Source organism: Lithobates pipiens, unplaced genomic scaffold (assembly GCF_037356315.1).
Source record: "Lithobates pipiens isolate NorthernLeopardFrog02 unplaced genomic scaffold, aLitPip1_a1.2 Scaffold_25, whole genome shotgun sequence".
Taxonomy (NCBI): domain Eukaryota; kingdom Metazoa; phylum Chordata; class Amphibia; order Anura; family Ranidae; genus Lithobates; species Lithobates pipiens.
Genome location: NW_027507787.1, coordinates 242480738 through 242507932, shown reverse-complemented (window position 1 = coordinate 242507932; position 27195 = coordinate 242480738). Strand labels below are relative to the sequence as shown.

At 48.5% G+C, this 27195-nt stretch overlaps 1 protein-coding gene across 3 annotated transcripts in view; it reads right to left on the bottom strand.

The window, feature by feature from the left end:
• The window catches only part of CRTAC1 (cartilage acidic protein 1), a 1115778-nt gene that overhangs the window by 179884 nt on the left and 908699 nt on the right, over positions 1–27195 (bottom strand). For all 3 annotated transcript variants that reach the window (XM_077455715.1, XM_077455716.1, XM_077455717.1), the window contains exon 8: positions 10357–10493. In XM_077455715.1, the coding sequence (XP_077311841.1) occupies positions 10357–10493 (137 nt within the window). The remainder of the gene's footprint in view (positions 1–10356; positions 10494–27195) is intronic.

Sequence of the window (27195 nt, the reverse complement as noted above, 5' to 3'; positions counted from 1 at the left end):
AGTCGCCCCTGTGTGAACCGAGCCTTACAGTGAAAGGGAACCCTGTGAGTTCAGATGTAAAAGAAGAGCTATGTAGATTCAGATATAAAAGGGGAACTCTGTGGACTCTGATGTAAAGGGGGACTTTTGTTATTAACTTCATATGATTAGAAATGTTATTTAATAGCAAAATATATGTATAGTTTATACTATAAAAAAAATGTAAAAAAAATTGCCGTGTGCTGCTAAAGTGTTCGGGTTTGACTTGAAGAAAAGGTGTCAGTGAGCACGCGATCGCGTCCGCGGGACCCGCGACCGGACTCACGGGGGGGTCCAGACCGGTATGCTTCCATCCATTGGTGTTCCGTCGTACCGCCGCCTCAGTTATTATGATGGGATTTCACGACTGCAAAGAGGGCGGGGCTTTAACGACCATATGCCGCAGGTATGTGTCGCCCATGGGCGGCCGAGGCTTCTGTGCTTGGAGCGTGCTACGTGGAGATTATCATGTTAACCTCTTGCTACCCACATAGCGCATATGTGCAACTGCAAAGAGGGCGGGGCTTTAACGACCGTACGCCGCAGGTATGTGTCGCCCATGGGCGGCCGAGGCTTCTGTGCTTGGAGCGTGCTACGTGGAGATTATCATGTTAACCTCTTGCTACCCACATAGCGCATATGTGCGACTGCAAAGAGGGCGGGGCTTTAACGACCGTATGCCGCAGGTATGTGTCGTCCATGGGCGGCCGAGGCTTCTGTGCTTGGAGCGTGCTACGTGGAGATTATCATGTTAACCTCTTGCTACCCACATAGCGCATATGTGCGACTGCAAAGAGGGCGGAGCTTTAACGACCGTATGCCGCAGGTATGTGTCGTCCATGGGCGGCTGAGGCTTCTGTGCTTGGAGCGTGCTACGTGGAGATCATCATGTTAACCTCTTGCTACCCACATAGCGCATATGTGCGACTGCAAAGAGGGCGGAGCTTTAACGACCATACGCCGCAGGTATGTGTCCTCCATGGGCAGCCGAGGCTTCTGTGCTTGGAGCATGCTACGTGGAGATTATCATGTTAACCTCTTGCTACCCACATAGCGCATATGTGCGACTGCAAAGAGGGCGGGGCTTTAACGACCGTACGCCGCAGGTATGTGTCGTCCATGGGCGGCTGAGGCTTCTGTGCTTGGAGCGTGCTACGTGGAGATTATCATGTTAACCTCTTGCTACCCACATAGCGCATATGTGCGACTGCAAAGAGGGCGGAGCTTTAAGGACCGTACGCCGCAGGTATGTGTCGTCCATGGGCGGCCGAGGCTTCTGTGCTTGGAGTGTGCTACGTGGAGATTATCATGTTAACCTCTTGCTACCCACATAGCGCATATGTGCGACTGCAAAGAGGGCGGAGCTTTAACGACCGTACGCCGCAGGTATGTGTCGTCCATGGGCGGCCGAGGCTTCTGTGCTTGGAGCGTGCTACGTGTAGATTATCATGTTAACCTCTTGCTACCCACATAGCGCATATGTACGACTGCAAAGAGGGCGGGGCTTTAACGACCATATGCCGCAGGTATGTGTCGCCCATGGGCGGCCGAGGCTTCTGTGCTTGGAGCGTGCTACGTGGAGATTATCATGTTAACCTCTTGCTACCCACATAGCGCATATGTGCGACTGCAAAGAGGGCGGGGCTTTAACGACCATACGCCGCAGGTATGTGTCGTCCATGGGCGGCCGAGGTGGCCGAGGCTTCTGTGCTTGGAGCGTGCTACGTGGAGATTATCATGTTAACCTCTTGCTACCCACATAGCGCATATGTGTGACTGCAAAGAGGGCGGGGCTTTAACGACCGTACGCCGCAGGTATGTGTCGTCCATGGGCGGCCGAGGCTTCTGTGCTTGGAGCGTGCTAAGTGTAGATTATCATGTTAACCTCTTGCTACCCACATAGTGCATATGTGCGACTGCAAAGTGGGCGGGGCTTTAATGACCATACGCCGTAGGTATGCGTCGTCCATGGGCGGCCGAGGCTTCTGTGCTTGGAGCGTGCTACGTGGAGATTATCATGTTAACCTCTTACTACCCACATAGCGCATATGTGCGACTGCAAAGAGGGCAGGGCTTTAACGACCGTACGCCGCAGGTATGTGTTGTCCATGGGCGGCCGAGGCTTCTGTGCTTGGAGTGTGCTACGTGGAGATTATCATGTTAACCTCTTGCTACCCACATAGCGCATATGTGCGACTGCAAAGAGGGCGGGGCTTTAACGACCATACGCCGCAGGTATGTGTCGTCCATGGGCGGCCGAGGCTTCTGTGCTTGGAGCTTGCTACGTGGAGATTATCATGTTAACCTCTTGCTACCCACATAGCGCATATGTGCGAATGCAAAGAGGGCGGGACTTTAACGACCGTACGCCGCAGGTATGTGTCGTCCATGGGCGGCCGAGGCTTCTGTGCTTGGAGCGTGCTATGTGGAGAATATCATGTTAACCTCTTGCTACCCACATAGCGCATATGTGCGACTGCAAAGAGGGCGGGGCTTTAACGACGTACGCCACAGGTATGTGTCCTCCATGGACGGCCGAGGCGGCCCGAGGCTTCTGTGTTTGGAGCGTGCACACAACACAATCGATCGAGCTGTCATAGATGGCTCCTACCCTCTATTAATATGTTACTTTGTTACATAGCTAGCCAGGTTGGAAAAAAAAGACACAAGTTCATCCAAAGCTACCAATAGAAAACAAACTAATAGAAAACCTCCATATTCACACCCCCCCGCCCCCAAAGCATGCTACAGTGGGGGGAAAAATATTACTTCCTAATACCCCAGGGGGCAATTGGATATTTCCTGAATCAGCTACTCCTGGTATTATTAAAGTGGAGGGCCACCCAAAAAAAAAAAAAAAATGCATTGATAATCTTTAAAGCTGCAACAAATCTACATTGTATTACCAAAAGTATTGGGACGCCTGCCTTTACACGCACATTCACTTTAATGGGATCCCAGTCTTAGGCTGGATTCACACCTATGGCAGTTTTAGTGCTTTTTGCATTTTGCAGATTTGCACTACAGTCCATTTAACATGGTTTCCTATGGAACATGTTCAGTAGTGCAAATCAGCAAAAAGCACAAAAAATGCATAGGTGTGAATCCAGTCTTAGTCCGTAGGGTTCAATATTGAGTTGGCCCCGCCCTTTGCAGCTATAACAGCTTCACCTCTTCTGGGAAGGCCATCCACCAGGTTTAGGAGATGTGTCTATGGGAATGTTTGACCATTCTTCCAGAAGCACATTTGTGAGGTCAGGCACTGATGTTGCTCTAATTCATCCCAAAGGTGTTCTATCGTGTTGAGGTCAGGACTCTGTGCAGGCCAGTCAAGTTCCTCTACCCCAAACTCGCTCATCCATGTCTTTATGGACCTTGCTTTATGCGCTGGTGGGCAGTCATGTTGGAACAGGAAGGGGCCGTCCCCAAACTGTTCCCACAAAGTTGGGAGCATGAAATTGTCCAAAATGTCTTGGTATGCCGACCTCTTAAGAGTTCCGTTCACTGGAACTAAGAGGCCAAGCCCAACCCCTGAAAATCAACCCCCCAACATAATCCCCCCCTCCACCAAATGACTTGGACCAGTGCACAAAAGCAAGGTCCATAAAGACACAGATGAGCGAGTTTGGGGTGATGGAACCTGACTGGCCTGCACAGAGTCCTGACCACAACCTGATAGACTTTGGGATGAATTAGAGCAGAGACTGCGAGCCAGGCCTTCTCGTCCAACATCAGGTCCTGACCTCACAAACGCTCTTCTGGAAGAATGGTCAAACATTCCCATAGACACACCTCCTAAACCTTGTGGACGGCCTTCCCAGAAGAGGTGAAGCTGTTATAGCTGCAGAGGGTGGGGCAACTCAATATGGAAACCCTACAGACTAAGACTGGGATGTCATTAAACTTTATGTGCGTGTAAAGGCAGGCGTCCCAATACTTTTGGTAATATAGTGTAGATGTGTTGCAGCTTTGAAGTGGTTTACTAGGGTTATGACTGAAGCCGTCAGCCATAACCCCGGTATTTTCTTTTTCTCAGCAGGCGAGTTTCTTTCTAATAAAAGCGATCTGAACGGCTGATTAGCTGCTGGATTGCTTTTAGAAGCAGAGGGAGGGGTCACTGGTGTTTCTGGGGCTTACCATTGTTATTAGTGAGTGTGGGAAATGATCCGACGGTTTGTGAGGCTGACTATAGAGGTGAAGAGAGAACAGATTGTCTATGATCACCTCTATGATCTAGGAGGCCTGGATTGCATGAATCTATCCATGGTCACCGCTCCTGCCCCCTATTCGGGCATTCAGCCCCTTGTCGGGCACTGGACACCTCAATTACAGCTGCGTTTTTTTTTTTTTGGAAGCGCCTGATTAAAGCCGGAGGTTTTAATAGGCTTCCAAAATGGTAAACAGTCAGCGCAGTGCTGTGCGTTCGCTGTTTACTCACTGTTGTATTAGGAACACTGACCCGCCTCTCAGCCAATCAGGTGCTCAGGTATGGTTACCTGTCACCCGATTGGCTGAAACAACAGGCGCTGCGATTGGACGCTTGATAGAGAGGACCGGAGACATCGAGGAGCATGGACGAGGAGGACGCCACCGTGACCAGGACAGGTAGGTCCCGGCTCCCGGGCGATGCACACTGGCAGCATTTGATGGGGAACAGTAGCGGAAACTGATGAGCACATTGACAGCAATTGATGGGGCACAGTAGCGGCAACTGATGGGAACACTGGCAGAAATTGATGAGCACGCTGGCAGCAATTGATGGGGCACAGTAGCGGCAATTGATGGGGCACAGTAGCGGCAATCGATGGGCACACTGGCAGCAATTGATGGGGCACAGTAGCGGCAATTGATGGGCACACTGGCAGCAATTGATGAGCACACTGGCAGCAATTGATGGGGCACAGTAGCGGCAATTGATGGGGCACAGTAGCGGCAATTGATGGGCACACTGGCAGCAATTGATGGGCACACTGGCAGCAATTGATGGGCACACTGGCAGCAATGAATGGGGCACAGTAGTGGCAATTTATGGGCACATTGGCAGCAATTGATGAGCACACTGGCAGCAATTGATGAGCACACTGGCAGCAATTGATGGGGCACAGTAGCAGCAATTGATGGGGCACAGTGGCAGCAATTGATGGGCACAGTGGCAGCAATTGATGGAGCACAGTAGTGGCAATTAATGGGCACACTGGCAGCAATTGATGGGGCACAGTAGCGGCAATTGATGGGCACACTGGCAGCAATTGATGAGCACACTGGCAGCAATTGATGGGGCACAGTAGCGGCAATTGATGGGGCACAGTAGCGGCAATCGATGGGCACACTGGCAGCAATTGATGGGGCACAGTAGCGGCAATTGATGGGCACACTGGCAGCAATTGATGAGCAAACTGGCAGCAATTGATGGGGCACAGTAGCGGCAATTGATGGGGCACAGTAGCGGCAATTGATGGGCACACTGGCAGCAATTGATGGGCACACTGGCAGCAATTGATGGGCACACTGGCAGCAATGAATGGGGCACAGTAGTGGCAATTTATGGGCACATTGGCAGCAATTGATGAGCACACTGGCAGCAATTGATGAGCACACTGGCAGCAATTGATGAGCACACTGGCAGCAATTGATGGGGCACAGTAGTGGCAATTGATGGGGCACAGTAGTGGCAATTGATGGGGCACATTAGTGGCAATTGATGGGGCACAATAGCGGCAATTGATGGGGCACAATAGCAGCAATTGATGGGTCACACTGGCAGCAATTAAGGGGCACAGTAGCGGCAATTGATGGGGCACAGTAGTGGCAATTGATGGGGCACATTAGTGGCAATTGATGGGGCACAATAGCAGCAATTGATGGGTCACACTGGCAGCAATTAAGGGGCACAGTAGCGGCAATTAATGTACACACTGGCAGCAATTGATGAGTACAGTAGCTACATTTGGCACAGTGGCAGCAATTTGTGAGTACAGTTGCAGCCATTGATGGGGCATAGTAGCGGCAATTGATGGGCACACTGGCAGAAATTGATGAGCACACTGGCAGCAACTGATGGGGCACAGTAGCGGCAATTGATGAGTACCGTAGCTATGTTTGGCACAGTGGCAGCAATTGATGTTTTTTTTTGTTTTTCAGTTTGTTTGCACCCCCCAAAAATCCTGGATAACAATAATAATAGAGAAGCGACTAGCAAAAGAGGTGAATGGTGGCAGTCTTAAGACTTTAGGAGTTACATTACGACACTCACAGTAGTACGATTAGGAGCAACTCCCCCCCCCCCCCCGGGTGCTCCCCAGGAAATATAAGAAGAAAGGAGACTTGGATTTATGTCATGTCCGATCCGAGTGTTCCGCCACGATAGAGGCCGACTCTGCGCCGCCATGAAGAGGTTAAAGGAGAAAAACGGCAGAAGATAACACATCTGAAATTACATTTTTTATCTTTACACGGCCATATTTTTCACATTTTCTGGGGAAGATTCATCCCATATCACATTGTGCGACTCCAAAGTGATGACTTCAGACATTTCCATCTGTAAAAGCTGTCCTGACTTAAAGGGCATGTTCCATGAGATCTACAGTGTTCAGGATCTATTCCTCTCATGGGGCCCCTTAAGGACCCAACCGTCACTGCTAAAACATGGCGGAGGAATTTAAAGGGAGTCTGTCCTCCTGACCAGGACTTCCCCGCCTAGTGACATGGACAAGCCCCTGAAAGTGTACGGACACCAGGGACCCTCACACCTAACCTTCAAATTTGAAAATTAGGAATCAATTACCCCCTCTGCCCGAAAAACCTCCTGAAATGCTCACGTCACGAATCTCAGGAGGCTTCGGGGCTGCCATTCCTCTTTACCTTTTATATGATAAATTCATTATATTCATAAAGTTGTCCTTTAAAATATTCCCATCCCCCCCTCCCCCACTTACCAAGGTTTTATAATATTCAGTAGTATTGGGCGAACGGTTAGGCCCGAACTTCACCCGTTCTGGAGCTTTTTTTGTTGCTCGATTGGGGCAGATTTGGGTAATTTTTGGAACACCCGAATTGTCTGTGAAGGTACAGTTTCTTGCAACGAACAGTCATATGTTGTTAAGAAGTGGGGCCTGGAAGCATGCTGATGCGTCCTTAACAATGCATGAGTCATCAGCTGTCAGCGGGCTTCCGTGCTGACAGCTGAAAGAAAAAAAATGGTGGTGGAAAAAAAAATGAAAGCGGCATGGGGTCTCCCTCCCCAGTCCATACCAGGCCCTTCCCATAAGCTCCACCCCTTATAGAATCTACCCACTCTGTCCCCTGTATTCCACTTGCTTCCACCTATAGTATCAGGAGTATATAGCTCAGCATCACAGGAGAGAGTGCACAGCCACAAATTGTGTGCCCCCTATGGACGGGCCGCCACTGATAGGGAGATAAAGACAAGAGACAGTGCTTGAAGGTGGATAGGGAGATAAAGACAAGGGATGGTGCTAGAAGAAGGGTAGGGAGATAAAGACAAGGGATGGTGCTCGGAGGTGGGTAGGGAGATAAAGAGAAGCGATGATGCACAGAGGTGGGTAGGGCGATAAAGACAAGGGGCGGTGCTCGAAGGTGGATAAGGAGATAAAGACAAGGGACGGTGCTCGAAGGTGGATAAGGAGATAAAGACAAGGGACGGTGCACGGAGGTGGATAAGGAGATAAAGACAAGGGACGGTGCACGGAGGTGGATAAGGAGATAAAGACAAGGGATGGTGCACGGAGGTGGGTAGGGAGATAAAGAAAAGGGACGGGGTACGGAGGTGGGTAGGGAGATAAAGACAAGGGATGGTGCTCAGAGGTGGGTAGGAGATAAAGACAAGGATGGTGTTCGGAGGTGGGTAGGAGATAAAGACAAGGGATGGTGTTCGGAGGTGGGTAGGAGATAAAGACAAGGGATTGTGCACGGAGGTGGGTAGGGAGATAAAGACAAGGGATGGTGCACGGAGGTGGGTAGGGAGACAAAGACAAGGGATGGTGCACGGAGGTGGGTAGGGATATAAAGACAAGGGATGGTGCACAGAGGTGGGTAGGGAGATAAAGACAAGGGACGGTGCACGGAGGTGGGTAGGGATATAAAGACAAGGGATGGTGCACAGAGGTGGGTAGGGAGATAAAGACAAGGGATGGTGCACGGAGGTGGGTAGGGAGATAAAGACAAGGGATGGTGCACAGAGGTGGGTAGGGAGATAAAGACAAGGGATGGTGCACAGAGGTGGGTAGGGATATAAAGACAAGGGATGGTGCACAGAGGTGGGTAGGGATATATAGACAAGGGATGGTGCACAGAGGTGGGTAGGAAGATAAAGACAAGGGATGGTGCACGGAGGTGGGTAGGGAGATAAAGACAAGAGATGGTGCATGGAGGTGGGTAGGAGATAAAGACAAGGGATGGTGCACGGAGGTGGGTAGGGAGATAAAGACAAGAGATGGTGCATGGAGGTGGGTAGGAGATAAAGACAAGGGATGGTGCACAGAGGTGGATAAGGAGATAAAGACAAGGGACGGTGCTTGGAGGTGGGTAGAGAGATAAAGACAAGTGATTGTGCACAGAGGTGGGTAGGGCGATAAAGACAAGGGACGGTGCTCGGAGGTGGGTAGGAGTTAAGACAAGGGATGGTGCAGAGGTGGATAGGGCGATAAAGACGAGGGACGGTGCTTGGAGGTGGGTAGGAGATAAAGACAAGGGATGGTGCTCGGAGGTGGGTAAGGCGATAAAGACAAGGGACGGTGCCCGGAAGTGGGTAGGGAGATAAAGACAAGGGACAGTGTTCGGAGGTGGGTTGGGAGATAAAGACAAGGGACGGGGTACGGAGGTGGGTAGGGAGATAAAGACAAGGGACGGTGCTCGGAGGTGGGTAGGAGATAAAGACAAGGGATTGTGCACGGAGGTGGGTAGGAGATAAAGACAAGGGATGGTGCTTGGAGGTGGGTAGGGAGATAAAGACAAGGGATGGTGCACGGAGGTGGGTAGGAGATAAAGACAAGGGACGGTGCTCGGAGGTGGGTAGGAGATAAAGACAAGGAACGGTGCTCGGAGGTGGGTAGGAGATAAAGTCAAGGGACGGTGCTCGGAGGTGGGTAGGGTGATAAAGACAAGGGATGGTGCTGGGAGGTGGGTAGGAGATAAAGACAAGGGATGGTGCACGGAGGTGGGTAGGAGATAAAGACAAGGGATGGTGCACGGAGGTGGGTAGGAGATAAAGACAAGGAACGGTGCTCGGAGGTGGGTAGGAGATAAAAACAAGGGATGGTGCACGGAGGTGGGTAGGGAGATAAAGACAAGGGATGGTGCTGGGAGGTGGGTAGGGAGATAAAGACAAGGGATGGTGCTTTCGTAGGTGGGTAGGGTGATAAAGACAAGGGATGGTGCTCGGAGGTGGGTAGGGATATAAAGACAAGGGATGGTGCACAGAGGTGGGTAGGGATATAAAGACAAGGGATGGTGCTCGGAGGTGGGTAGGAGATAAAGACAAGGGATGGTGCACGGAGGTGGGTAGGAGATAAAGACAAGGAACGGTGCTCGGAGGTGGGTAGGAGATAAAGACAAGGGATGGTGCTGGGAGGTGGGTAGGGAGATAAAGACAAGGGATGGTGCTCGGAGGTGGGTAGGAGATAAAGACAAGGGATGGTGCTCGGAGGTGGGTAGGAGATAAAGACAAGGGATGGTGCATGGAGGTGGGTAGGGAGATAAAGACAAGGGACGGTGCTCGGAGGTGGGTAGGAGATAAAGACAAGGGATGGTGCTCGGAGGTGGGTAGGAGTTAAAGACAAGGGACGGTGCATGGAGGTGGGTAGGGAGATAAAGACAAGGGATTGTGCTCGGAGGTGGGTAGGAGATAAAGACAAGGGATGGTGCTCGGAGGTGGGTAGGAGATAAAGACAAGGGATGGTGCTCGGAGGTGGGTAGGAGATAAAGACAAGGGATGGTGCTCGGAGGTGGGTAGGAGATAAAGACAAGGGATGGTGCTCGGAGGTGGGTAGGGTGATAAAGACAAGGAACGGTGCTCGGAGGTGGGTAGGAGATAAAGACAAGGGACGGTGCTCGGAGGTGGGTAGGAGATAAAGACAAGGGATGGTGCTCGGAGGTGGGTAGGGAGATAAAGACAAGGGACGGTGCTCGGAGGTGGGTAGGGGGTTGAGACAATGGATTTTTTACCTGTACTCATTATCTAAGAAAAAAAAAAATCCCTTCCAATGGGACTTTATAACCAAGAAAATAAATGTTATCTTTTTCATTTCTGTATAATAAAGTCCCTCCCTGTATGAACCTGAGCACCTGCCACATTATTTTTCGGGAAGGCTGCGACATTACCTGAACATTCGGTTTGCTGAAGAACCCCTGTAGGCGATATTATTGAAAAAGACTTCCAGCTCCTGATCGTTATCAAAGTCGGCCGCGATTACCGTGCGGACCGGCGAGGGCATGGAGAACTTCTGAGAAGCAATATCCTGTTGGAAGATATAAGAGATACAACAGCTGAAAATCACCCGCTATTAAAAGGGAACTCTATCACCTAATAAGTCGGCCGGGGCTATTGTAAGAGACCACAAAGTAATCGGGGGAATCTTCCAATTAAAAACGGCAGCAAAATCATTTCTCAGCCCATTGAGAGCCATCGAGAGCCATTGAGAGCCATCGAGAGCCTGCTGCCACAATCTGATGACACAGAACAGCGAGAGCAAGAATAATATATTCCCCCCGAAAACGTCTAATTATTGTTTATAGGGGCTGATAAATTGTTCTTTTCATTTCCGGTGACAATCAACTTTGAAATTCAAATTTCTTTCCATTTGATTTGTGTTTCTGCGCACATAAAAAAGGCGATGGATGTTTTTTTTTTTTGTTTTTTCTCTCACTTTGGTCTTACCGCGCTCGCCTGAAGATATGATTTCCTTGTGCCGGTTACCTATTTCACCATCTGTCATGGTTGCAGTGCAAGGACAATAAATAAAATATATGCCCCGAAAGTCTGCATTTCACTGCCTATGTACATCTAGCCATAAATACTGTATATATATAAAAAAAAATAATAATAATAATTTGGTGTTATCTATTGCATAACATGACAGACTTTTTCCCTTTTAACTTTCAAACCTGCACTAGAAATCTAATATAAAAGCTGAGCTCACAGATGGCAGGAGGTCTGTATATTGCAGCGGGCGCTTAAAGGAGGGAAAAAAATTGCAATCTAGTGATTAGTAGATTAAAAAAATTCTCCTGAAGAAGCCTTATGATGTACGGCGAAACATGTTGAGATATACCCGCATTGCATTGTATATATTGATTCTGTGCTATATCGTTGTATCAATTTTCAATCATGTATTTTGTAATTTGTATTAAAATTTATATTTTTTTTAATAAAAAAATTAAAAAAAAAAATATATATATATAACATATACAATTGCTACACAAGTCATATTGTAATTAAATCACAAAGGAGAAAACTTTTTAAAGAGTAGAAATACTGAAAAAGTACTTAGGCGGAGGTCCACCCTAAAGTGGACCTTCCGCTCATCGGAACCCTCCCCCCCTCCGGCGCCACAATTGGCACCTTTCAGGGGGGAGGGGGGTACAGATACCTGTACAGTACAGGTATCTGCACCCACTTCCAGGATAGCTCTCTGCGGAAAGGGGCGTAGATTACGCCCCTTTCCGAAAGTCCCCCGCTGCCTGCTGGGAAACACACAGTTCCCAGAGGCAGCGGGTCCATCCTTATTGCGCAGCGAGACTCGCGCAGTAGGGAACCGGGAAATGAAGCCGAAAGGCTCCACTTCCTGATTCCCATACCCAAGATGGCGGCGGCAGCACCTGAGAGACGATCGAGAGATCGGCTTCAGGTGCCGACATCGCGGGCGCGCTGGACAGGTAAGTGTCACTATTTTAAAAGTCAGCAGCTGCAGTATTTGTAGCTGCTGGCTTTTTAAAAAAAAAAAAAACGCGGACTCCCGGTGGACTCCCGCTTTATAGCACCACATCCCGTTGTCCGTCCAATAAATACCAAGTTTTTTATGGGACTTTTAAAGCGCAACTACACCAAATTATAAAAAAAAAATATATAAATTTTAATACAAATTACAAAATACATGATTGAAAATTGATACAACGATATATCACAGAATCAATATATACAATGCAATGCGGATATATCTCAACAAGTTTCGCCCGCACAGCATAAGGCTTCTTCAGGAGAATTTTTTAATCTACTAATCACTGAAATAAAAAGAAATAATCTGAAAAAAAAACAAGTATAAAGACACTAATAACAAAAACATTACAATTTAACCCCCCACATAAGCTATCATGAAGATGCAACATGAATCCGAAGCTGATCTGCACTCCAGTTGAAAATAATACAAGTATTCCACTCATGGTTGGAATAAAAACAAAGGATCATATGATGATACCATAGGGAGGGGTACAGGGGCGGACTGACCATTTGGCTACTCGGGCACTGCCCGAGGGCTCCGGGCCACTAGGGGGGCCCCATCAGGGTTGCCAGCCTCAGTAAAACCAGGGACAGTATGTAAAAAATCTGTGTTTTTTTTTTTTACATCTGTCTCTGAAATGTCCCTTCCCGACATCCTTTTGGTCTAAAAATCCTGAGATTATAGCTCTCCAGTACCTTCTCAGCCAATAAAAACATGTCTGTGTATACCGTGTGTACATGTATGTGTATACTGTGTGATTGTATACTGTGTGTGTGTGTGTGTATACTGTGTGGCCCCATAATCTCTGATTGCCTGGGGGGCCCATAATCTCCTATTGCCCGGGGGCCCCATAATCTCCTATTGCCCAGGGGCCCCATAATCTCCTATTGCCCAGGGGCCCCATAATCTCCTATTGCCCAGGGGCCCCATAATCTCCTATTGCCCAGGGGCCCCATGAATTGTCAGTCCGGCCCTGGAGGGGTATATTGTACCCAAGGACTAGACCCTTAGGGAATCCATCTGTTGAAACAGATCAAAGATAAATGAATATAACATATATCTAATGATCCGTGAAAATAAAATGTATATGGCCCGCTCAATAAAACAATTACCTCCAATATATAGATAGAATCTAATTGGCCTCACTTCCGCTAGAAACCACTATAGAGGAACTCCAATAGGCTTTAAAATAGTGGTGAAAACAGGCAAAACCTTGTGGATCAGCCATAAAGACTGATGATCATAGCCCTTTATATCCCTCTCCAAGCCATAACTTTGGCGCCAAACAGGAGGTGAGGACACTCTAACTGTCACCATATAGGCGCCGTCGCGCCGGAAGTGACGCCCGTGCGCCGGAAGTGACGCAATCGCGCTAGCATTGACGCCGGTACCGGAAAACGGAACAGGCGTCATAGCGGGGAAAAAAAAAAACGCCACAAACAGGATATGATGATCCGTCTGTGACCCGGAAACAAAACAGCCAAAAATGAACAACAAAAAACAAAACCGCAAACAGAAGCAGTTGATACAAGAGGACTTAAAAATAACGGCCAACATTCTGCTAAGTGGCAAAGATGACAAGAGTGGAATATTTGTATTATTTTGCACAGTGCACAGGTCAGCTTCGGAGTCATGTTGTATCTTCATGATAGCTTATGTGGAGGGTTAAATTGTAATATTTTTTATTAGTGTCTTTATACTTGTTTTTTCTGATTATTTCTTTTTATTTCAGTGAGTAGTTGCTTATACGAGATTAAAAAAAAATCTCCTGAAGAAGCCTTATGATGTACGGCGAAACATGTTGAGATATATTCTCATTGCATTGTATATATTTATTCTGTGCTATATATTGTTGTATAAATTTCAATCATGTTTTTTGTAATTTGTATTAAAATGTATATATTTTTTTTAATAATTTGGTGTAGTTGTGCTTTAAAGGTCCCATAAAAACGTGGTATTTATTGTAATTAAATGTTATTAAAAATTACCTTTTCTTTTTATGTCTGCAGCGCTGTCATTTTCTGTAAAATGCAATAAGGCCACCTGGAGGCGTTCTGTACACAGATCATATACAGAATGCCCCCCCCCCCCCCCCCCCCCCCGGAAATGTAATTTCCTACTCATGTAATTGGCTCACTAACTTCCCAGAAGTCTGCACTAAGATACAAGTCAGATTTTGGGCATCCCCTGCAACAAAACAGTCATTTTTTTTGGTGAGATACTTCCATCCAAAGGGATGCAGACCCTGCCACTTTACTCATTAGAGCCCTGCAGGTGCGGCAGCTGACTGATCATTATAAAGTTTCTCCCATTCACATTCACAATGGACAGAGAGAAAAAAACAGCTATTTCTTCAGAATAAAAAAAGGTAGGAAAATAAATCATGTTACATCACATTATATCTATTTGTTTTAAATGTTAACTGTCCTACACCAATGTTTTGGACCAGGGAGGAGCTGTGGACATCTTGATTTCAGCAAGGCATTTGACACAGTTCCACATAATGATCTAATACGCAATTTTTACAATCTAGGATTTAACCCTTGGGTGGTTCAGTGGATATGCAGTTGGCTAAAGGATAGATAACAGAGCGTAGCTGTAAATGGGGGTCACTCAGAACAGAGACCTCTCACTAGTGGGGTACCACAAGGCTCTGTACTGGGTCCCGTTCTGTTTAATCTATATGTAAGTGATATAACGAAAAGGTTTGTTGGGCAAGGTATGTCTTTTGCTGATGATACAAAGGCGTGTAATCGGTTTGATATTCCTGGAGAATATGAATTGGCATTGCTGGAAGATTGGTCAAAGCAGTGGAGACTGCAGTTCAATGTTTCTAAATGTAAAATAATGCACCTGGGGAAAAAGAATTCCTTGAGAGGATACAACATTGAGAGGGGTCATCACTAGGAGGAAAGAAGTCATGATTCCCCTATATAGATCTTTATATCACTAGAGGAGTCACCAGCAGGAGAAAGGAGGTCCCGATTCCTCTATATCAGGGGTTGACAAATTTGCTTTGAATTTAGGAGCCAGTTAAAAAAGTTAGGAGCCAGTTTTTTTTTTTTTTTTAGAGTGGTATGGATTGTCAGCTCCCGGGGTAAGGCCAGTCATTTTCACCCCCTATCCCTAACTCACAATGGAGCACCCAGTCAATACCTGCATTGAAACGCTGTTACATCAGGGTTATGGGCTGACCAGAAAGAGTAGTCAGATGGCACTGGCAGGTGGCACTGGTTGGCTTTGGCAGGTGACACTTGTTGGAACTGGCAGGTGACACTGGTTTGGAACTGGTAGGTGGCACTATTGGCACGTGGCACTGGCGGTGGCACTGGCACTGATTGGCAGGTGGCACTGGTTTGGAAGTGGCAGGTGGCCCTGGTTGGTGATGGCAGGTGGCCCTGGTTGGCAGTGGCACTAGTTGTCACTGGCAGATGGCACTGATTGGCGGTGGCACTGGTTGGTGTTGGCAGGTGGTACTAGTTGGCACTGATTGGCGGTGGCACTGGCTGGCACTGGCAGGTGGCACTGGTTGGCACTGGCAGGAGACACTGGTTGGCATTGGTAGGTGACACTGGTTGGCATTGGCAGGTGACACTGGGTTGGAACTGGCAGGTGACACTGGTTTGGAAGTGGCAGGTGGCACTGGCGATGGCACTGGCACGTGGCACTGATTGGCAGGTGGCACTGGTTTGGAAGTGGCAGGTGGCCCTGGTTGGTGATGGCAGGTGGCCCTGGTTGGCGGTGGCACTAGTTGTCACTGGCAGATGGCACTGATTGGCGGTGGCACTGGTTGGTGTTGGCAGGTGACACTGGTTGGCGGTGGAACTAGTTGGCACTGATTGGTAGTGGCACTGGCAGGTGGCACTGATTGGTGGTGGCACTGGCAGGTGGCACTGGTAGGTGGTGGCAGGTGGCACTGGTAGGTGGTGGCAGGTTGCACTGATTAGCGGTGGCAGGTGGCACTGGTTGGCGGTGGCACTGATTGGAGGTGGCAGATGGCACTGGCAGGTGGCACTGATTGACGGTGACACTCGGCACTGGCAGGTGGCACTGACTGACAGTGGCACTGGTAGGTGGCACTGGTTGGCACTGGTAGGTGGCACTGATTTGTAGTGGCAGGTGGCACTGATTGTCACTGGCAGGTGGCACTGATTGGCGGTGGCACTGGTTGGTGGTGGCAGGTGGCACTGGTTGGTGGTTGCAGGTAGCATTGATTGGCGGTGGCACTGATTGGCGGTGGCAGGTGGCACTGATTGGCGGTGGCACTGACACTGGCAGGTGGCACTGATTAGCGGTGGCAGGTGGCACTGATTGGCAGTGGCAATGGTAGATGGCACTGGTTGGCGCTGGCAGGTTTCACACGGAGCACTCTGTTACTGAAATGTAACAGAGGAGCTGTCAGAATTGAGCTTAATGTCAGAATGGGCGGGACCCGGCCGGGGTGTGAAACTGACAAGTAACAGAGAGGCGGATCTGGCAGATTTGAACTTGATGTCGGGGGGGGCGGGATCCGGCTGGGGTGGGCGGGACTCAGCAGCTATCAAACACCAGCCAACGATTGGGCTGCTTAAGAAAAGGGGCAGGGCCACAAGCACGTAGCGGCCCGCCAAGATCCCATTGGCTGGTGTTTGATAGCTACTGGGTCCCACCCACCCCAACATCAAGCTGAAATCTGACAGGTCCTCCTCTCTCCGTTGCTTGTCAGTTTCACACACTTAGAGCGGCGCTGCTGCGTGTGGAGGAGGGAGGAGGACGGCAGTCAGTGTTAATGCTGCTGCATGTCTGGGGCATCAATAGTGAGTGGGCTGGTGGCAGCTTAGGCGCCAGGTTGAGATTTCTGGTCGCATTGGCGACCTGGTGCCTGGAGTTTGTCGAGCCCTGCTCTATATAGATCTTTATATCACTAGAGGGGTCACCAGCAGGAGGAAGGAGGTCCTGATTCCTCTATATAGATCTTTATATCACTAGAGGGATCACCAGCAGGAGGAAGGAGGTCCTGATTCCTCTATATAGATCTTTTATCACTAGAGGGATCACCAGCAGGAGGAAGGAGATCCTGATTCCTCTATATAGATCCTTAGTGAGACCTCATTTAGAATACTGTGTCCAGTTCTGGAGACCTCACTTACAGAAAGATATTAATAAAATAGAACGAATCCATGGATGGGTAACAAAAACGGTGAAAGGTTTGGGGGAAAAAAAACATATCGAAAGCGACTTCAGGGACTTCATATGTGCAGTCTGGAGGAAAGAAGGGAAAGAGGAGAAATGATTGAAACCTTTAAATACATCAAGGGGGGTGAATAAGGTTCAGGAGGGCAGTATTTTCAATTTGAAACCAAAATCAAGAACACGGGGACATGACCTCCAACTAGCTGGAGGGGAGTTCAAAACTAATTTTAGAAAGTATTATTTTACTGAAAGGGTAGTTGATGCTTGGAATAAACCTCCAGCAGAGGTAGTGAGACAGTCAATAGTAAATGGCTTGAAACGTGCTTGGGACAAACACAGATTTATACTCAGACAAAAAAGTGAATGAAAAGAAAAAACAAAACAAAAAACGGGCAGACTTGATGGACTACTTTTCTGCCGTCACTTTTCTATGTTTCTATGAAGTTTAAAGGTCTAGCATCCCCATAGCTATGACGGATATTGTTGAATTGGGGTAGATTTTCTTCGGCTAATGCCCCGTACAAACAATTGGGAAATTCCGCCTGCAAAAGTCCGATGAGAGCTTTTGGTCGGAAATTCCAACCGTGTGTAGGCTCCATCAGTCTTTTGCTGGCAGGATTCCCACCAGCAAAAGATTGAGAGCTGGTTCTCAATTTTTCGGTCGGAAAAAGTTCTGTACCAATTTTTCTGTCGGAAAAAGTTCTGTACCAATTTTTCGATCGGAAAAAGTTCTGTACCAATTTTTCAGTCGGAAAAAAACAGATCGTCTGTACCAATTCCGACGCCCAAAATTCCTACGCATGCTCGGAAACAATTCGACGCATGCTCGGAAGCATTGAACTTCGGGCAGGTAGACAGAACAAAACTCTGGATAGCCGCACACTGGAAAAAGACTTGAAATCCCGTCTTTTATTGAAACATCGTAGGTCACATCAAATCAAAAAATCCACAGCAAAAAGATAATAGGGTACAGAAATACTGACGCGTTTCGCACTGGATATCAGTGCTTACTCATAGCTACAATGTTTCAGTAAAAGACGGGATTTCAAGTCTTTTCCCAGTGTGCGGCTATCCAGAGTTTTGTTCTGTCTACCTGCCCACAGTGTGTGTAACAGCCAGCACCTGGGGCTCATCAATAGGAGGAAGAGCTTTTGCCCTGGAGGGCTACTTTTGGAGCGGTGTTTTTTTTTTTTCTCTATCAAACTTTGTTTTCTCGGCTCGTCATAGTGTGGTACATCACCGCGTTCTTGACGGTCGAAAGTTCCGAGAACTTTTGTGTGACCCGTGTGTATGCAAGCCAAGCTTGAGCCGAATTCCGTCGGAAAAAAACATCCAAGATTTCTCGCTCGTGTGTACGGGGGCATTAGATAAGACGCTCTGCGATGGTTAGCGGGGTCCTGAACATGGTTGCAAGCACGCCTTCGGGATAGGGTGGCCAGACATCCCCGGTTCCCGGGGACAGTCCCCGGATTGAGGACACTGTCCCCGAACCAAGTCTGTCCCCGGTTTTGTCCCCAGATCGGATTTGAACAGGGGCTGGGGCAATTTCAAAGACAGTCAGTGCAAAATTAAGAAATTAAAAATTTGAATTACACCCCCCCCCCCCCCAGCTTTGCTGCTCCTACTAGATTAGGGGGTGGGGGTGTATTTTTTTCATCATCATCATCTGTGCCCCTTTCTAATGATCATGTGCTTTACGGAGCGGAGAGAATATTTGTTCATTATCGGGTGACGCCCGTTCCGCTCCTGCTCGCATGTTCTTCTGCCTTGGCTCAAGTCCCGGCCAGCCACCTGCCCATCTCCTTGCCTTCCCTGGCGGAGTGATCTTCCTCCGCTCCGAACCCAGTAGTAGCCGGGGCCCCGGAGAGTAAGACTTGACAATCTGTAAGGCGGGCGGCGGTGGCGGCGACGGGCAGAGAGTCGCTAATTGCCACCATTACTAGTAAAAAAGATTACCGTATTTATCGGCGTATAACACGCACTTTTTTCCCCTTAAAAGCAGGGGAAAATCGCAGGTGCGTGTTATACGCCGATCCCCCACAGTTCTGAGCCTCTGGGCAGCTTTCGGCCGCCTTCGGCTCTTCTCTGCGTCTTTCGGCTGCCTTCAGCCATTCTCGGCGGCTTCCGGCCCCTTTCGGCCGTTCTCGGCAGCTTCCGGCCACCTTCTGCCGTTCTCGGCGGCCGAAAGCTGCCAAGAACGGCCGAAAGCCGCCAAGAATGGCCTAAGGCGGCCAAAAGCTGCCGAGAAGAGCCGAAGGCGGTCGGAGGCCACTGAGACGTGCCGCGCGCCGCCTAAATACACAGGACATTCGGCTCTCTATCTCGGTGGCAGCATTTAAAAAAAAAAAAAAAGAGGCAAATAAAACTGACAAGGCTGCATGACAAAGCTGCAAATGACACTGACAAGGCTGCAATGATGGACAAGGCTGCAAATGACACTGACAAGGCTGCAGATGGATGGGTAAGGCTGCAGATGGACACTGACAAGGCTGCAGATGGACACTGACAAGGCTGCAGATGGATGGGTAAGGCTGCAGATGGACACTGACAAGGCTGCAGATGGATGGGTAAGGCTGCAGATGGACACTGACAAGGCTGCAGATGGACACTGACAAGGCTGCAGATGGATGGGTAAGGCTGCAGATGGACACTGACAAGGCTGCAGATGGACACTGACAAGGCTGCAGATGGATGGGTAAGGCTGCAGATGGACACTGACAAGGCTGCAGATGGATGGGTAAGGCTGCAGATGGACACTGACAAGGCTGCAGATGGACAGTGACAAGGCTGCATTGATGGGCATTTAAATGTAAGTTGTTTTTTTTCCTTAAACTTCCCTCCTAAACTTGGGGTGCGTGTTATACGCCGATGCGTGTTATACGCCGATAAATACGGTATGTCCCCGGATTTCATTTAAAAAATCTGGTCACCTTACTTTGGGACTATCACTGGGGAATAATTCGATTGAATCCAAGAAAGGGCATCCAAAAAAAAAAACAGGTACACCTAAACAGCAATTCCTGGCACATGTATCACCAAAATGCGCTTCTCATCTGAAGTTCTTGTCGCTCACAGTGTAACGTTCCAGCGAAGTGACGCGGAACCCTTTTGGCCTTTGGTAGGCGCTCTGTAACCTTCACCGTTAATCCCAAACTGTAATCCGGAGCTGCAGTCGTTTGGCTGCCAATCCGTAAATTAGGATGGAGATAATGACGATAGCGGAATTATCGACCTGGATGTTCTGGACGCTTCGCGTCCCCCGTCAGCACATTGTCTTATGATAATCCACTTCTGGAAGTCAGATTTTTACACCAGCACCATCAGAGCCTCCAGAAATAATGATACGGTTTGCAATACAATTTAAAAAGAGCAGATTCAAGCCGTTGGAAAGGAGATTTGTCTTTTTTTTTTTTTTTTCGTTGCGTTGGCATGTGATTCTATTTTCAGAAGAGTTATATTAGATGCCGCCGTTCTTCTCACCTAAAGAGTCGGCAGGCACCGGAGGGACACAATCACACATTCTGATGACATTCATCTGGCTGGAGATTGCGGAGGTCTGGGCCGAATCGTATTATGATTTCAATTATTTGTAGCGTGGAATGCTGGATTCAGAAAATGACAGAGGCATCTGCTGCGTGTCAATGATCAGTGAGGAATATACATGGAATTAGCGGAATAAGGCTGGTTACCATGATGCATCATTAGAGTGGTTGTAAACCTCAGACCTGAAACATGAACACAACATATCCCTTTATAGCGTGTGCTTGTCTCAATCCAGAGCACTGTGACGGACCCAACCGGGACAGGGGCTTTTGGAGGAGACTAAGGGCAGTTGCGGCTGGTGCTCAAAATGTTTGGGGAGGGGGGCGCAAACAAACTGAAAAATTCTGAAAAAAACCTCATCAGTTGCAGCCTCACTGTACCATCAATCGCAGCCACTGTGCCATCAATCGCAGCCACTGTGCCATCAATCGCAGCCACTGTGCCATCATTCGCAGCCACTGTGCCATCATTCGCAGCCACTGTGCCATCAATCGCAGCTACTGTGCCATCAATCGCAGCCACTGTGCCATCAATCGCAGCCACTGTGCCATCAATCGCAGCAACTGTGCCATCAATCGCAGCTACTGTGCCATCAATCGCAGCCACTGTGCCATCAATCGCAGCTACTGTGCCATCAATCGCAGCTACTGTGCCATCAATCGCAGCCACTGTGCCATCAATCGCAGCCACTGTGCCATCAAGCGCAGCTACTGTGCCATCAATCGCAGCTACTGTGCCATCAATCGCAACCACTGTGCCATCAATCGCAGCCACTGTGCCATCAATCGCAGCTACTGTGCCATCAATCGCAACCACTGTGCCATCAATCGCAGCCACTGTGCTATCAATCAGAGCCACTGTGACATCAATCGCAGCTACTGTGCCCATCAATTTCTGCCACTGTGCCATCAATCACAGCTACTGTGCCCATCAATTTCCACCACTGTGCCATCAATTGCAGCCACTGTGCCATCCATCGCAGCTACTGTGCCCATCAATTTCCGCCACTGTGCCATCAAATGCAGCCACTGTGCCCATTAATTGCCACCACTGTGCCAAACGCAGCCACTGTGCCCATCAATTGCAGCCACTGTGCCCATCAATTGCTGCCACTGTGCCATCAAACTCAGCCACTGTGCCCATCAAATGCAGCCACTGTGCCCCATAAAATGCAGCCACTGTGCCCATCAATTGCCACCACTGTGCCCATCAAACGCAGCCACTGTGCCATCAAATTCAGCCACTGTGCCCATCAATTGCCGCCACTGTGCCATCAAACGCAGCCACTGTGCCCATCAAATGCAGCCACTGCACAACAATGGCAGTCGGGATGTCTAGTCCATATATATGTGTAATGGTTGTTATGCCAAGTTTATATGGGAAGACCAAGTTTACACCTTTGGGGATATTATCTTGCAGCTGTACTCTAGTGGTCACTTTCAGCTAGACTGCCATATTTAGGATGACATTATATGTTTCTGCGGGTTCATTTATTGTCGCACCACTCCATACATCTTGGACACACTAGTGCCACCTCCATGCGTTTGATTTTTTCCCCTTTTTCACCGTCATGCTCATGTAACAATACTTGTTCCAATTATTGTCCCTGGCCGCCTCTCTTCTCCTTGTGTGGGTTGGTGGGTTCAGAGTGCCCCTGTGCCTGCCCTGGGACTGATGGTTGGATGTCCCACCATATAGATCAATCTGTTTCGCCCTCATTATTTGTCTGGTTCCTGAAGAAGCCAAATATCTGGTGAAACGCGTTGATCTTTCAGGCACTGGAAGAGTGTATTCCATCCACGTTGGACTGTCCGTTATTTGGAACAAAGTCTCTCTGTCCATCTTTCTTCCTCATTTGTCCCACATTTTGGTCTGATCTATATAGTTGTATATACAATGCACTATTAATCTTTCAAAAAGTGCTTTTGGATGCTAAACCTTTCATCTGATTTCTAAATCTCTGCATTTGTAAATTTCGAAAGAAATCGTAATGGTAAAACAAAAGCACTTGTGGGCTTAAAAAAAAATTTTGGGGGACAATTCTCCTTTAAGGGGGCGTGGCTGGGGGTGTGTCCTATGCCCAACAACTTTTACTAATAGGTGTCCTTTGTTCCCATCTCAATGTGGTTGATTTAGCTTCCAGAGCTATTTAGATTTTGGACAAGACAACATCCTGGGGCATGGGGATGAAGACTTCTGTGATGGGATCCTGAGTGAGATCTTGCAAGGGACCAACCCCACCCCACCGGGTGGAATCCCATCACCATTTCTGATCTTCACTCTCTTACAAACGACACCATCTGAAGAATCTTTAGCATTTGGCACATCTGGTTATGTTGGATGGCCGAACCCTATACTATGCACTGTGGTCCCACCCACCATCAACTTCCTATCTGCTATGTCCCACCAGAAAAACCCTGAGACACACAAGTGGCGTAGCAGTCAGTGGGTGGAAGCCCATTACACACGGGGGGGGGGGGGGGGGGTTTGTAACCATCCAACACACTGGGAATCACCAGATGCAGAAGATTCTTGCTTTCAACAAGGTCAAGAAGATTGGCGTCACCAGCGGTGGGACTTGCAGACGTTATTACTCTTCTTTTGCAGGCTGCCGTTTTTACAACCACAAAGCATAGGTTTCCCTTCCATTTCTTTGCTACACTATTCATTTAGAAATTAGAATCTGAACATTTGCTAAAGGCCAGTAGTTCTCGTCCACTGGGCTGTAGCCTCCCTCGTTCTGGGCATCGAGCCAGTTGCAGATCCCCTAACCTGCCACAGTGCCTCCTAGTTCCCATAGTGCCACGCAGACTTCCATTGTGGTCTACAGAGCCCCTCAACCACCTACAGTTCCCCCAGACCCCCTGAGAACCCTTAAGCCCCCTTAGTGTCTTCCAGTTCTTATAGTGTCACTCAGACTCCCACTGTAGGCTACAGTGCCTCTCAACCTCCCACCATTCCCCCAGACCCCCATGAGACCCCTTAGCCCCCACAGTGCCTCCTAGTTCCCATAGTGCCACCCAGACTCCCATTGTGGGCTACAGTGCCCCTCAACCTCCTACAGTTCCCCCAGACCCCCTGAGACCCCTTTAGCCCCCTTAGTGTCTTCCAGTTCCCATGGTGCCACCCATCCTCCCATAGTGGTCCACAGTGCCCCTTGACCTCTCATAGTTCCCCCAGAGCCCCACAGTGCCTCCCAGTTCCCATAGTGCCACCCAGACTCCCATTATGGGCTACAGTGCCCCTTAACCCCCCACAGTTTCCCAAGGCCCCCGAGACCTCTTAGCTCACACAGTGCTTCCCAGTTCCCATAAAGCCACACATCCTCCCATAGTGCCCCTCTGCCTCTCACAGTTCCCCCAGACCCCCTGAGACCCCTTAGTGCCTCCCAGTTCCCAGAGTGCTATCCAGACTCCCATTGTGGGCTACAGTGCCCCTCAACCTCCCACATTTCCCCCAGACTCCCTGAGACCCTTTAGCCCCACAGTGCCTCCCAGTTTTCATAATGCCACCCAGACTCCCATTGTGGGCTACAGTTCCCTCAGACCCCTTAGCCCCCGCAGTGCCTCCCAGTTCCCATAGTCCCACCCAGAATCCAATTATGGGCAAGAACGCCCCAAGGTTTTCCCAGACCCTCTGAGAACCCTTAGCCCCCACAGTGCCTCCCAGTTCCCATAGTACCACCCATCCTTCTATAGTGGGCAAAAGAGCCCCTCAATCTCCCACAGTTACATACAGTAGTAAGGCTGAAAAAAGACAATAGTCCATCCAGTTCAACCTGTGTAGATGTACATGTGTCAGTGTCCTAAAATGATTTCCCATATCCCTGTATGTTGTGTTCTTTAAGATGCACATCCAAGAGTCTCGAGTCTTTTAAAAATATATTCCCCGCAGCCACCACCGATTGTGGAAGAGAGTTCCACAACCTTATTGCCCTCACAGTGAAATACCCCCTGCGCAGTTTAAGGTTAAACCACTTCTCCCCGAGGCTCATTGTGTGGCCCTGTGTCCTCTTACACTTCCTGAGACTGAATAGTTTCTTTCCTATGTTGGGATCCGCATTGAGGTATTTGTAGATCAATATCATGTCCCCTCTCAGGCGTCGCTTCCCAGAGACCTCCTGAGATCCCTTAGCCCCCCACAGTGCTGCCCAACCTCCCACAGTGCCCCCCAGCACCCTGCATTGTCCCTAGCATGCTACAGAGCCTCCAGCCCCTTGTAGTGCCACCAATCTCCAAAAGTGATGAATAGTGCACTCCTGCCCGCACAGTGGCCTCCAGTATCACACAGTGCCCCTGAAAAATCCCCAGCCTTCTATACAGACCCCCCCCCCCAGCCCGTTCCAGAGACACATCCTCCACAGTTGCCCCCAGTCCCCTGTTTAACCGCTTGCCGACCAGCCGCCGCAGTTTTACTGCAGCAGAATTACACGGCTGGGCGAAACAACCTTACCTTTACGTCGCTTCGCCCTTTGTCCACTAGCTAGCGAGTTCCCCCGGCGGGCGTGATGACCGCCGCGCTCCCGCGCTCGCTCGTGACAGAGCGAGAACCGGGATCTGTGTGTGTAAACACACAGATCTCGCCTTCTCTTAGGGGAGTAGAGACAGGCCGTGTGTTCATACTAAGTATGAACACCGATCGGTCTCCTCCTAGACAGTCCAATCCCCCCCTACAGTTAGAACACGCTGAGAGAACACAGGTAACCCCTTGATCACCCCCTAGTGTTAACCTCCTTCCCTGCCAGTGACATTTATACAGTAATCAGTGCATTTTTTATATCTCTGTTCGCTGTATAGTTGTCAATGGTCCCAAAAATGTGTCAAAAGTGTCCAATTTGTCCGCCGCAATGTCGCGGCCCCCATAAAAATCGCAGATCGCCGCCATTACTAGTAAAAAAATATATATATATTATAAAAATGCCATAAATCTATCCCTTATTTTGTAGACGATATATACGTTTTGCACAAACCAATCAATACCAAAAATATGTAGAAGAATGCAATCCTACACTGAGGAAAAAAAAAGTTTTTTTTGATAAAAAATGTGGGATATTTATTATTGCAAAAAGTAAAAGATATAGGGGGTAATTTACTGAAGGAAAATCCACTTTGCACTTTAGATCCGAGGGGGACATGCAAGGAAAATAAAAAATAAAAAAAAAACAGCATTTTGGCTTGCACATGATTGGATGATAAAATCAGCAGAGCTTCCCCTCATTTCAGATCTACCCCTTAGATGTACAGCGACTGCACTTCCAAGTGCACTTGCAGTGCAAAGTGGATTTGCCTTCCCGTAAATAACCCCCATTGTACCCCCTGCCAGTGCGACCTGCCATTGCCCCCTGCCAGTGCCCACCAGTGCCACCTATCAATGCCCATGAGTGCCACCTATCAATGCCCACAAGTGCCCCCTATCAATGCCCACCAGTGGTGCCAATCAGTGCCACCTAGCAGTGCTGCCCATCAGTGTAACCGATCAGTACCCATTATTGCCACCCATCAGTGCCCATCACTGCCACCTATTGGTACCCATCAGTGCTGCCTCATCAGCTTACATCAATGTAAGAGAAAAATTACCTATTTGCTAAATTTTATAACAAAATATATAAAATATATATATATATATATATATATATATATATATATTTTTTTTTTTTTTTTTTTTTTTTAATCCGGTCTTTTTACATTTTTCTAATGCCGTGTACACACTATCGGAATTCTAGTTGGAAAAAGCTCTGATGGTTTTTCCGACGGAATTCGGCTCAAGCTGTCTTGCCTACACACGGTCACACTAAATTCCGATCGTTTATAACGCGGTGACGTACAATACGTACCACGTGACTAGAAAAAGGAAGTTCAATAGCCAGTAGCCAATAGCTTCCGTCTCGTAGTTGAGTCTGAGCAATGCGTGATTTTTTGGCGTGTCGGAAATTGCATTACACACGATCGCAATTACCGATAGAAAGTTTTTCCTTTCGGGAAAATTGAGAACATGCTATCGATTTTTGGCTGGCGGGAATTCAGACAGCTAAATTTCCGATGGAGCGTACACTCTGGTCGCATTTTCCGATGAAAAGCTCTCATCGGTCTTTTTCTGGCCAGAATTCCGATCGTGTATAACAAAAAATAAAAACCCGCAGAGGTGATCAAATACCACCAAAAAAAAAAAAAGCTCTATTTGTGGGGGGAAAAAAAAGGACGTAAGTTTTGTTTGGGTACAGCGTCGTGCGACCGCGCAATTGTCAGTTAGACCCCTTTCACACTGGGGCGTTTTTCAGGCGTTTTTCAAGCGCTTTAGCATTAAAAAAAAGCGCCTGTAAAGCGCTTGAAAGAAGCCTCTTCTGCAGTCCCAATGTGAAATGTCAGCGCCCGAAAAACGCTCGTAAAGCGCCGCTTAAACTAGCAGCGCTTTACCAGCGTTTTTTGAGCGTTAATGGGGCGCTTTTAACCCCTGCTAGTGGCCAAATAAAGGGTTAAAAGTGTCCACAAAACGCTGCTGCCAGTAGCGT